Source organism: Schistocerca serialis, chromosome 9 (genome assembly GCF_023864345.2).
Source record: "Schistocerca serialis cubense isolate TAMUIC-IGC-003099 chromosome 9, iqSchSeri2.2, whole genome shotgun sequence".
NCBI lineage: Eukaryota > Metazoa > Arthropoda > Insecta > Orthoptera > Acrididae > Schistocerca > Schistocerca serialis.
The window spans coordinates 20,771,834-20,785,062 of NC_064646.1; the positions used below are offsets into that span (position 1 = coordinate 20,771,834).

The window sequence follows — 13,229 nt, forward strand, 5'->3', positions numbered from 1 at the left end:
TCATTTCACTACATTCCATAAGGCCTTAAGCCTGTGGTTGGAGTAACTGATTTTTAACATAATGTGCATATTCCTTCATTTTTTTAAATAACTTATCTCCATAATTTTGAGTAAAAAGGTTCTAACTGTTATTTTACCTATCTGCCTCACTAACAGTTGCAACTTTTACTGGTTTGGTAAAGACAGTTTTACAGATGTTAATGGAACTTGTAAATCATTGACATACTGTTTGATAGCTCTGACTGTAATAAACAAGTATGAGTGAAATCAGTATTGTCCCCATGCAATGCATAGTGCTCTGATAACAGGAGTTCAGTATAATGTCCGTGATACCAAATATCTTGAATATAATAGAAGGAAACATTCCATGTGGGAAAAATATACTAAATACCTTATAGTATATATATACTAAATATCTTATAGTATAAAAAATATACTAAATATCTTAGTATATGACATGGTCTCCACAACACCATAGGTCTACTGACTGCAGTCAGCTTGAAGTAAGTGCCTTTTGGCAGATTCAGTTAACATAAGATACTTCAAATCCTACCTACTAAACGAATCTCCAAAAATTGATTACCTTTCCCTTTATGCCTGATACATATGAACAAGGTAACATATTCACACATGCACATTCATGCTTCCAAACAGTGGATGCAAATAAATACATACATTATATACATATGCTGGAAAGATCTGCTGTAATAATGATTAGTGGGAAGATAACTCTATGATTAGTGGGAAGATAATTGTTTGTTATAGTAGGTGAATATGTGGACACATATCTCAATTATGTTTCTATGTGCTGTTGTGCAAAGAATAAGTGTACATAAGCCTGCCCAGTTGGCCGTGCGGTCTAATGCACGGCTTTCTGGGTGGGAAGGAGCGCTGGTCCCCGGCACGAATCCGCCCAGCAGATTTGTGTCGAGGTCCGGTGAACCGGCCAGTCTGTGGATGGTTTTTAGGCAGTTTACCATCTGCCTCGGCGAATGCGGGCTGGTTCCCCCTATTCTGCCTCAGTTACACTATGTCAGCGCTTGCTGCACAAACAAGTTCTCCACGTACGCATACACCAGCATCACTCTACCACGCAAACATAGGGGTTACACTCATCTGGAGTGAGATGTTCTTTGGGGAGGTCCACCGGGGGCCAAACTGCACAATAACCCTGAGTTCAGTGTGGGGCGGCGGATGGGTGAAGTGGACTGTGGTAGTCATTGTGGGGTTGTGGATCATTGTGTATGCGGTGGGGACGAAGCCTCTCCATCATTTCTAGGACCCCAGTTAACATACAATACAATACATACATATAAATGGGCATAATTGCTCTCCTAATATGTGTTAGCAGATTGACATAGTACGCTGTACATATAGATCAAACATAACAACAAAATGTTGACTATTGTAAATGTTGGTTACTTACAACAGTGTGAATTCATTAATGTATTGCCACAAATGAGATTGTCACATCTGTATGAATTCTGAATTCAATGTTGCTCTCAGTTAAATGTAGCCTTTGCTTATATTTCACAAGTCCTAGCTTTAATTTTATATGTTTAAGTTACTGTTGCTTTGATCTTGTTTTCCAGTTCCTCAAAAGTATGTAATTAAATTTCATTAAAAACAGGTAGAGGTAAAAGATTGGAGAAAGGTGATATTCTGTGCACATCTCTAATGTTAAGAGCATATGCTCGTGAAAATGACCAAAAATTGGAACAAAATTCTTGGTCTATAGAAAAGAGCATTTCATTCTGATTTCAAAAATGTATAGTTTATGGGGATTATCATTTTCCATTAGTTCTAAAATTGAGGTTGAATGTAATGTTGCACAGGGGCCACACCTATCTGTCAGTTTGAAGTGCATCAGAATACGTGATACTTTATTTTGTTATTCCATTTTTCCCATTGTTAGTTATGGATTGTTAACACAGGTGTATTCTAAAAGGCACTGACTCCTGGAACCAAAGTACAGGCATGTCTAAAAGGCTATGGTTCGAATGTAAATACAGATGTTTGCTTTTAAAGTTGATCTGAGAATATATGATTTTGGAATTTAATACGCGTGTGGTTTTGTGGTTATTGGGTGTTGTTTTGTTTCCTTGTGTGTGTGTGTTTTGTGTGTGTGTGTGTGTGTGTGTGTGTGTGTGTGTGTGTGTGTGTGTGTGTGTGTGTGCGTGCTACAAATGGCGAAAGTAAAGAAATTTAGCACCAAACGAAAGTTTCGCGGCAACCAATTCCAAACACAACCGAATAATACGCATCAATTGCCCGAGGAAACTGTGTCTACAGACAGTGCTTCTAGACATAAACTTTTGCTTTCTGAATGCAATAATGACGGAAATGTTATTGTGAACCTAAATATGCTGTCAAGACTTTTGAAGAGTGCTGTGAAATGTAAGTACTACAATTGCAAAGATAATATTGATGTGTCTGAGGACATATCACTAAGGAAGGATCTTTAAGTTGGTTACTGATTGCCTGTAACTCGTGTAAGATGCACAGTGATACTATGACATCGCCAGTAACTGATAGTCGACATTACAGTGTAAATATTCAGCTTACTTATGGAATGTGATGTATTGGAAGGAGAAGGAGAGCTGCTCAGACTTTTTGTGCAGTGATGGATTTCCCTCCACCTCTACTGAGGTTTGACAGATACAATAAATTAATACATAATGCTTTATGTGGTGTAAGTGAACATTCAACAAAAAGAGCAGCAGAAGAAGCAGTAACCTTGTCTGAGAATAAAGACATTGTAGCAGCATTTGATGGGTCTTGGTAGAAGAGAAGTCATACTTCTCTGAACAGGTTGTAACTACCACATTTATTGAAACTGGTAAGATACTAAATTATGAATGTCTAACAAAGCACTGTCAGGGTTGTTCAAGTAAATTTATCGGCACCCATGTTTATGTAAAGAACTCTGATGGCCCAAGTGGAAACATTGAAACGAAAGGAGTTCTAAACATTTTTAGAAGATCAGAGGTCAGTCGTGGTGTGAGGTGTGTAGGCTACCTTGGGGATGGAGACTGTTTAGGTCACACTACTGCTGTTAATGACAGACCATATGGGGACACACTGATAGAAAAGCTTGAATGTGTTGGGCATGTACAAAAAAAGACTGGGAGCTCGGCTGAGAAAATTATGTAAAGACTTCAGAGGAAAAAAACTGTCAGGTGGAAAACACATAGGTGGTCCAGGTCGTCTTACAAAAAGTGAAATTGATTTCTTGACTCAATATTATGGACTAGCAATAAGGAGAAATGTAGGAGATTTGTAGCACATGAGACGAGCTGTTTGGGCAACATGGTTTCACAGAGTGTCAACAGATGAAACCCCACAGCATGGTTTGTGTGCAAAAGGGGAAGATTCGTGATGCAAGTACTGGTTGAGCAATGCTACGGGCATACAATATACCAACAAGCATTCCTTACCACTTGCTGTAATGGAGGCAATTAGGCCTATACATAGGGATCTGGAAAATAAAAATGTGCTTAGGAAATATATGCATAGTCTCTCTCAGAATTTAAATGAAAGCTTCAACAGCTGTATGTGTTAGAGGATACACAAAACTGTATTTGTTGGGCTGACAGTGGTGAAGATTGATGTAATGGATGCAATAATGACATTCAAAGATGATGTAATTTCAAGGATCAATGTTACGAAAAAATTGAACATCCAGATGGGAAAGAATATGGTTTCAGCTCTAACTGCTGTTGATAAGAAGCGGGTAACCGAAGAGAGACAGCTGCTACCAAGGAGTCAAGGATAAAGAAAAGAATGAAGAGAAAGAGTATGGAGGATAAGGAAACAGGAGGACAACTGGAGTATGCAGCTGGAATGTTCTAAATGAGTATAGTGGCTCCGCTGCAGAGTGAAAATCTCATTCTGGAAACATCCCCCAGGCTGTGGCTAAGCCATGTCTCCGCAGTATCCTTTCTTTCAGGAGTGCTAGTTCTGCAAGGTTCGCAGGAGAGCTTCTGTAAAGTTTGGAATGTAGGAGACGAGATACTGGCAGAAGTAAAGCTGTGAGTACCGGGCGTGAGTCGTGCTTCAGTAGCTCAGATGGTAGAGCACTTGCCCACGAAAGGCAAAGTTCCCGAGTTCAAGTCTCAGTCGGGCACACAGTTTTAATCTGCCAGGAAGTTTCAGTAGCATAGTGGTAAGTTAATAAATCTGTAAATCTTTTTTAAGTGATTTACCGAAAACTTGAATTTTCATCATCCAGGTACACTTCTCTCCTAAATGTCTGAAGTTAATCTGACCAAAATTGGTACAGTTATTTAGAATGACCTCCTCTACCACCCTTGCCTACTATTTCCTGAAAAATTTATAACATGATGATGATGTCGGTGATATTTGAGCTACATTTTTAAATATTTTTGTTGAAATAAATTAAATTACTTGTCTTTTTCACACATCAGCATCAGGGAAGGAAATTAAGGAAATTAAAGGTATAAAACACTTATGTGAATGCTGTCTGTACTCTTTTTCCAAGCTGTGCAGTCAGTGGTTCCAAAGAAAATGGTACCGCAGTGATATAGTGTTCCGTTTTTTTTGTACTATTATAAACATTGTTGTCAGTGCCAAAATATAATAAATGTCTCAATGATTTTTTGAGAAGTGCTTTGACTAATGACCCTAGTTGCATGTTAGAATTTTGAGCTATCTCTCATTTATAGATCAGTTGCACTATGAGGGTGAAGATAATGCTAAAAATGCAGCCCATTCAGGGCATGTCTCCTTACGTGCAACTCCATTATAATATGTGACTGCAAAATTTTCACTGCAAGGGAGATTTATGTGCTGCTGATGTGGCTGATAGTATAACACTGTTAATTAACTTTTTAGCATATTTTAAATAAACTGTCTGCCGAATGTTTGTTTTGCAATATAAAACGATGATTATGATGATTTTGAAGTCACTGATATGTTCACTTGTCTAACATGGTACTGCCTGTCATGAAGGCAGTTTCTCTGTAAAGCCATTCTGCAGTTTTTGAAGATTGCTGTGGCTATTTCATTGATGAGAAAACATTAATCATTGAATTTGAAATAAAACTCCTTAGTTGGTATGACAGTAGCAAAATAGACTCAAAATAAAACTTTTAACTGTTTACAAGTAGGATGCAGGACGGGATATTTTTAATTAGTAAATTTTACAGAGAAAGATTTTGCACTTACAACAACTGTGTCTGCGTAACTGAGTTTAACTGGCAGAATGCCCAATTACTAATTCACTCACAACCAATCAGTGAGAGGCTTAGGCCCTCACATTGTTTAGTTAAACTTTTGAAAAAAATTCACAGTTCGATACTCTAACCCATTTCAGTCAATATCTATTTGTAAGTCCTTAGTATAGTAAAATTCACAGTTTCTGTCTCATCTCAACTATCATATAAAATAATTAGTTTGCTGCTTAAATAAATCATTGTGTGATAAGGATCTCCTAATGTGATTACTTCAGCTTATTGATTGTTTGGCATTTTTCACCCCCTTATTTTTCCCATTGTTTTCTGCTGTGATACTGAAATGTCTACTCTGTCATATGATTCTGGGTTTTCTTTGGGTATTCATCACATGCACTTCCTCTTCTGCATTGATCTTTGAAATAAATCTACTCCTTGAAATATTAATAGTGACGGCAGCTATTGTGCAGCAATCATCTTCCAGAATGTTCTATGTTCTATTTGCCTCTCCTTGGAAATTTATGGCATCCTGTGTGTGATGAAACCATCTCTGATATCTTCCAATCTTCTCCGTTATCCATCACAAATGTAACTATTTTTCTTTCCACAAATGTACATCACATCCTCCCGCACAGTATTTTGTTACACACATAAAATACTCCCTACTCTGCCAAAACTTCTACAAACACACACACACACACACACACACAGACAGACAGAGAGAGAGACAGAGAGCACTAATTTACACAATAATTTCCCATAACATATTCACGCACATAAAGTCATAACATAAATATAGCAAATTGGTGGGGAAGCTGTTGTTCAATGATTGAAGGGGCTAAAAATATGCCCATCACAGTAAGTTCAAAGTAAATTGACCCATTATTACTGCAGTGTAATAAACAAGTGCAAGAAAAAAATGTTGAACAGAGAATAGTAGTCATCCGCCTTATGCAACTGCCATAGACTAAATACATAAAAATAGCTTTTAGTAAATTTTATTTATTTCACTCATAGTTTCAGCACTTGATATGTGTGAGACTAGCCTGTAATGAACTAATTATATAAATATGTTTGGAGGACTTAATTTGTATACATGGACAATTTTAATACAAATTGAAAGTCTAGTTCAAAACAGGTCTATATACTCTCATCATGTTTTGCTTCTGTCAACCAGTTTCCATAAGCAGTTCCTCTAGATGCTGTTAATTAGATTTATATAGTTTAACACAACATCTATTAGTGTTTCTAATAAAGCCACTGATAATATTCACTGCATTTCTACCACCTAGACATACATATGAGCAATTATTTTTAATCAAGCTGACAGCTAGCTCTCATTCAGGAGCATCAAGTCTCGAAACTCCATCTGGGCATACTGAGTTAGGTTTTTTTAGTTTCTCTGCCTCCTGTGGTCCAATGCCTTGAACAAAATTGACTAGTTTTGTATGTGTGTTAGGCTTACACACACACAAAATAATGTAGACAGAATTCAAGTGCACAGAATTACACTTTATATCTAATGACACTAATACATGTCCGTAAATGAACATAAATATCTTGACACTGAAAATAATTTCAGATATACCCCTTGTACCAGAAATACCCAACAACTGCCCCTTGCCCTTTCCCCTCTCTGACATAGCATGGAACACCTGGAATGTAAGAAAATTAAAAATTGTATTTGCGAACTGACTTCTTGTGTGGACTGCTGGCCATGGCTTTGGTGCAGCTGCTGGATATGGCAGTGATGGAGCCTGCTGATTGGTGGGTGGAATGGTAACAGCGGGTGTATGGGGGCCTATGAGATTGATGAAGATCTTGCAGGAGAGTCTTGAAACTGCCCGATGTCAGCATGTACATGCCATCTTCCTTAGTATTGCTGGCATTGAACACATGAACATGACCTCATCAGAAGTGTCTTTTTTAATCAATGACCACCAAAATGGTTGTTCATTAACTTGATGGCTGTGTTTGCTCCTAGTTCTGACAAACTGCGAACACTGTTGAAAGCAACTCAGCAGAATTTTAGCGAAGCATAGGATGTTGGCTTCTGGTGAGACACATCACATCATAATGTTCACTTGTTTCCTGCAGTCCTGTGGAAGGGCTGGCCAGTAAATGCTGCTGTTGTGGATCTGAAATCTGAGTGGTGGCGAGTTCTTTGATGTCCATGATATGTGTCAAATTACAGATGTTTGAAAAGTTGCTTTCAGCAGTGTTCACAGTTTGTTGCACTCAGGAGCAAACATGATCATCAAATGGGCCAATCTTAGCCTTCATTGTTTCTCATTTGAGTCAGCATTTCCTTTCCATTGGAGTCAGCATCCTGAAATGTCAAGCTTAAGTAGGTGAATGTAAGTTAGACATATCCATTATGGTTTCTAAGCAGAATATTTGCTAGTAAAATGTGTTATACTGTGAAAGTTTTTGTTCAATGACAGAAAGATTCTTTTATTAATTTGTTTTACATGTTGGACAACCCCTACTGTGCTTTATCTCAATAACCATTGACTGTATGAGGGGGTACCCCAAAGAAACCAAACTTATTTATTCCCATTGAAGCACAAACATTCAATTTCCTTCAAAGTACTCTCCACTTGCAGTAACACAATTGTCTAATCTTTTATTCCATTTTTCAAAACATTGCTTATATTCATCTTTCATGATGCTTGAGAACACCTCTGTTATTTATTACTGTACTTCACTTTTCCTGTTAGGAAACAAAATCACATGGGACAAGGTTAGGTGACTATTTTGGGGGGTGGGGGCTAGGAGCATGTGTCATACCATTTTTTTTATGATCCAAAACCAGTCACCCAACTGCCACAATCAGGCCACTTCCATCACACTCTGTTGCTCAGTCTTTTCAAACTTCCAAGTAGAAAGCCTGTCAACTGTCTGATCCTGTGGAATGAACTCTGAATGGGCAACTTATCTCACAGTAAAAAAAAAGATCAGTGTTGTCTTAATGCTTATTTTCACCTGACTAGCTTCCTTGAGATGAGGCAAGTTGGAAGTCTTCCACTGACTTGATTGTTGCTTTGATTCTGATTTGTAAGCACAGCACCAAGTTTTTCCACTTGTGAAAATTTTTGAGAGGAAGTTTGAAACATTTTGGGATCCTTTTTCAAAACACAGCAGGCTTCTATGCAACCTAGGCTTTGTTCAGCAGTCAGGAGTCATGGCAGCCACCCTTTTCGTTTCCAAATCACAGCATTGAACTCCAAGCTACTCCTGCCAGGTCCACAATTTTTTCAATGGTCCATCATTGACCTTCATTGATGACTGCATGAATATTTTCAACATTTTGATGTGTTTGGGCCATGGAAGGATGACCAGAATGAGGTTCGTCATCAACTGACATTTCACTATTTTTGAAATGGGAAAACTGCTCAGACACTTGACTTTTCCCCATAGCACCATCCTTGTACACCATTTTTAACATTTTAAGAGTGTCTGTTCAACTTTTGCTGAGCAAAAAGCAGAATTTCACCACTGCACACTGTTCCCGAAAATCAGCCATTGCAAAAACAACAATCACATAAAACAGGTTGTTGCTATTAACTCTGCTGTACCTAGTCCTGACCTTCTTAATTGACAGCACTTGGCTTACTGACTCTGGAATGTTCAGTCTGTGTGCTCCTAGCAGCAAAGCATGATATTACAAAAGCTCTATCCACCAAAAAATTAGTCCAGTTTCTTTTGGGTACACCCTCATATAATGCACACTATTTAAGATAGATACCTTATTTTCATAACCGGGATGTGTAATAATTATTAATGTTTCTGTTATTAAGGACATTACATTGTTACATGCATTCACACTCTCTGTTTCCAAGTAGAGCTTTAAACGAGGTTGAGTACTTGTTTCAGCTGTTATTCAAATGAACTTTATCCATAATTTGATAATCAAATCCATATTTCTTGCATTTTGACCCCAACAATATTCCATACCTATGGATGCAATGTATGTGGGTAAGAATAGTATGATTATGACAGTATAAGACTTTACACTATATTATACCTATTAATTAACATTCAGAAAAACAATCATCAATCTATAGTACAAAATTATATGAATCTTTTTCCTTCCAGCCATCTCGTTTCCAATCTGCAGTTTCTGAACTAATAAATCGATGGAGTGGAGTTAAGAATGCACAAGAGTTAGAAGTGAAGCCTATCAAGCCACCAGACATCTCATTCCCCCAGAGCCTGGGTCGTCAAGAGAGTTTCTCTCCTTTTATACCACATCACAGAAGAATGGCTACACATTTGACAGAAACACTTGTAGGTAAGTAAACAGTCTAATTTTCACCATAATACATTGTATTTTAATGTGGAAGCATAAATACCATTATGTGAAGAAAGTCATATTCCAGAAATGCCAAGAGCTGCTGATTAAATAAATAATTATTAACTACCAGTTTTGATCATCTGATCACAAACAGGTTACTGTGACAGTGTTCTTTCTGTGCTCTCCACTCTGAAAGATGGAATGTGATCATGGCAGTGTGCAAAGATTAATTAATTATAGTAGTGCACTTTATTATTGGCTAAATATTGCACTTTACTTTTGACAGCAGTGGCAGAGTATGGTTTATAATGTGTTTGATACCACAGTAAGAACATTGCTATTCAGGCTACTGTAATTTTATGAAACTCAATAATGATCAACTAACAAAGATTTATTTCATCAGTAGCTCTTTCTGTCCCTAAATATGACATTTTTTTAAATATTTGAAGTGAAAGATTATTAGCAGGAGGAAATTGTTTAACAATTCACTGTGCTACATTCTTAGAAATTATTTTGAATTATGGCATTTTGACCAAATGGCATTACACACTGTTTTGCTACTTTATTATCATGATTACTGTGTATCATAAGGATTCACAAGGATTTTGATCATTAGTAATTTTCTGTATAATTAAATAGCTTGTCTGCTAATTAGAATGACTTTTACAAATAAGTATTTTTTACATGAATTTTAACACTTAAGATATGTGTATTATTTTTCATTGCATGAAAATAAAATTTTCCAACAATAAAACAATATTGATCTCAAGCATCATCAGTAAAGATAAAAGGAATAAAACAAAATGGATTCACCAACACCTGCAGAAGATACTGGCACATTTAAAACATATACTGTTCCAAACTAGAAAGAAATCATTCAGTTACATATTTTTGCTAGTGGATTCTCTTTTTGTACAAAACAATTGTTTATTCAGTATTCTACTGCAGGATTTTTCAGACATATTATCAAAAAACTGTTGTTGTTGTGGTCGTCAGTCCTGAGACTGGTTTGATGCAGCTCTCCATGCTACTCTATCCTGTGCAAGCTTTTTCATCTCCCAGTACGTACTGCAACCTACATCCTTCTGAATCTGCTTAGTGTATTCATCTCTTGGTCTCCCTCTACGATTTTTACCCTCCACGCTGCCCTCCAATACTAAATTGGTGATCCCTTGATGCCTCAGAACATGTCCTACCAACCGATCCCTTCTTCTGGTCAAGTTGTGCCACAAACTTCTCTTCTCCCCAATCCTATTCAATACTTCCTCATTAGTTATGTGATCTACCCATCTAATCTTCAGCATTCTTCTGTAGCACCACATTTCGAAAGCTTCTGTTCTCTTCTTGTCCAAACTATTTATCGTCCATGTTTCACTTCCATACATGGCTGCACTCCATACGAATACTTTCAGAAATGACTTCCTGACACTTAAATCAATACTGGATGTTAACAAATTTCTCTTCTTCAGAAACGCTTTCCTTGCCATTGCCAGCCTACATTTTATATCCTCTCTACTTCGACCATCATCAGTTATTTTGCTCCCCAAATAGCAAAACTCCTTTACTACTTTACGTGCCTCATTTCCTAATCTAATTCTCTCAGCATCACCCGACTTCATTAGACTACATCAAAAAACTATAATGTCCCAACTAAAATCCATAAACATATTAGTGTGTGAGAAGTGTTTGGAGAGGCATGTTGTGAGGACGTACTCTGAAAAAGTATATTATTGACACTAAAAATGGTATGATAATTTAACTTCACCATAGCTCTAAACTTTTGGGGAACGAATTCATCCATGCCCATATATTGTTCTTTAAATCTCATCATGAATGAGAGCATTCAGGGATGTGGACTGTCTCAAGTTATATATCATACAATAGCAGACAGAATCAGCTACTTACAATCAGTTATGAGAAGTGCTAATGCACTCACACTGATAATTACAGCCGGCCGTTGTGGCCGAGCGGTTCTAGGCGCTTGACTCTGGAACCGCGAGACCGCTACGACTATAATGCCCAACTAAAATCCATAAACATATTAGTGTGTGAGAAGTGTTTGGAGAGGCATGTTGTGAGGACGTACTCTGAAAAAGTATATTATTGACACTAAAAATGGTATGATAATTTAACTTCACCATAGCTCTAAACTTTTGGGGAACGAATTCATCCATGCCCACATATTGTTCTTTAAATCTCATCATGAATGAGAGCTTTCAGGGATGTGGACTGTCTCAAGTTATATATCATACAATAGCAGACAGAATCAGCTACTTACAATCAGTTATGAGAAGTGCTAATGCACTCACACTGATAATTACAGCCGGCCGTTGTGGCCGAGCGGTTCTAGGCGCTTGACTCTGGAACCGCGAGACCGCTACGGTCGCAGGTTCGAATCCTGCCTCAGGCATGGATGTGTGTGATGTCCTTAGGTTATCTAGGTTTAAGTAGTTCTAAGTTCTAGGGGACTGATGACCTCAGATGTTAAGTCCCATAGTGCTCAGAGCCGTTTGAACCATTTTTTTTTTATAATTACAGGAATTACTTCTTTACTACTTTTCACAACTGTATTTGGAGAAAAGAAGCTACTTTTCCAAAAGCTTCTGCTCTTTCTCTTATAGTATTCAGCTACATTTTATTTACTTGTAAATACTAAGCATTTTTGTAAGTTTACTGACTCCAGCTGTTGTAGATAGCTCTTTAAACAGTTGGACACACTGGCAACAGCCTTACAACACATTTAACCCCTTATGGTATTTTCTGCCAACAAATCAATTATACTTTGAAAACAACTGTAACATTAAAAAACATAAACTACAAGGAGAAATGATTTATACCACTAATCACCCAGCATCAGTCTAGTCCAGAATGAGTGAAGTAATCAGCAATAAAAATCTTTGACAATCTATCCACTGATGTAAAGAACTGAATGGATAATAAAACTGACATCAAACACAAACTGTATCTGCTTGACAACTCCCTCTACTCCACAGAAGAATTTCTCTCTCTCTCTCTCTCTCTCTCTCTCTCTCTCTCTCTCTCTCTCTGTGTGTGTGTGTGTGTGTGTGTGTGTGTGTGTGTGTGTGTGTGTGTGTGTGTGTGTCTGTGTGTGTGTGTGTGTGTGTTGTCTAATTCGGAAGAAGGCCTGTTTGGCCAAATGATAACTTGTTTGGCAGTCTTTTTGTTGTGCCTACCTGTGACTCGACATCTCCCCTAAATGGTGAGCAACAACTTACCCTTTTCGTACTTTTGCTTTATGATACATTCAATTTTGAGCATCACAGTTATGTTCAGAAATGGAACACTACGTGCCACAACAATTTTTGTATGCTCAGAAATGGAACACTATGTGCCACAACAATTTTTGCTGTCCTATGCTGAATCTGTCTGGCTCATAAAGCTACAATTTGTGTAGCTATAGAACTTTGACAAAATTTCCAAGGGAATAAGATATCTTTTAGACATCAGCAACAAATATACACTGCTCAAAAAAGGATTTTCATCACTTGGATATCTGCAAACACGTCAACTTAGATTCAAGGGGGAGTAAAATAGTTAATCATATGGATTGTTCGGAGAGGTCTGTCAACTGAACAAGCAATATATGCTTTTATAGATAAGGTTTTGGAATCTCTAAATGAGAAAATGGTGACAACAGGGTTATTTTGTGATTTATGTAAAGCCTTTGACACTGTGAACCACCAAATACTGTTACTGAAGGCAGACCATCTAGGAATAAG

At 37.4% G+C, this 13,229-nt stretch overlaps 1 protein-coding gene across 12 annotated transcripts in view; it reads left to right on the top strand.

Annotated features, from left to right (window-relative positions):
* The window catches only part of LOC126419156 (phenoloxidase 2-like), an 87,937-nt gene that overhangs the window by 34,977 nt on the left and 39,731 nt on the right, over window positions 1-13,229 (top strand). For all 12 annotated transcript variants that reach the window (XM_050086271.1, XM_050086273.1, XM_050086277.1 and 9 more), the window contains one exon: window positions 9,291-9,486. In XM_050086271.1, coding sequence (XP_049942228.1) covers window positions 9,291-9,486 — 196 coding nt within the window. The remainder of the gene's footprint in view (window positions 1-9,290; window positions 9,487-13,229) is intronic.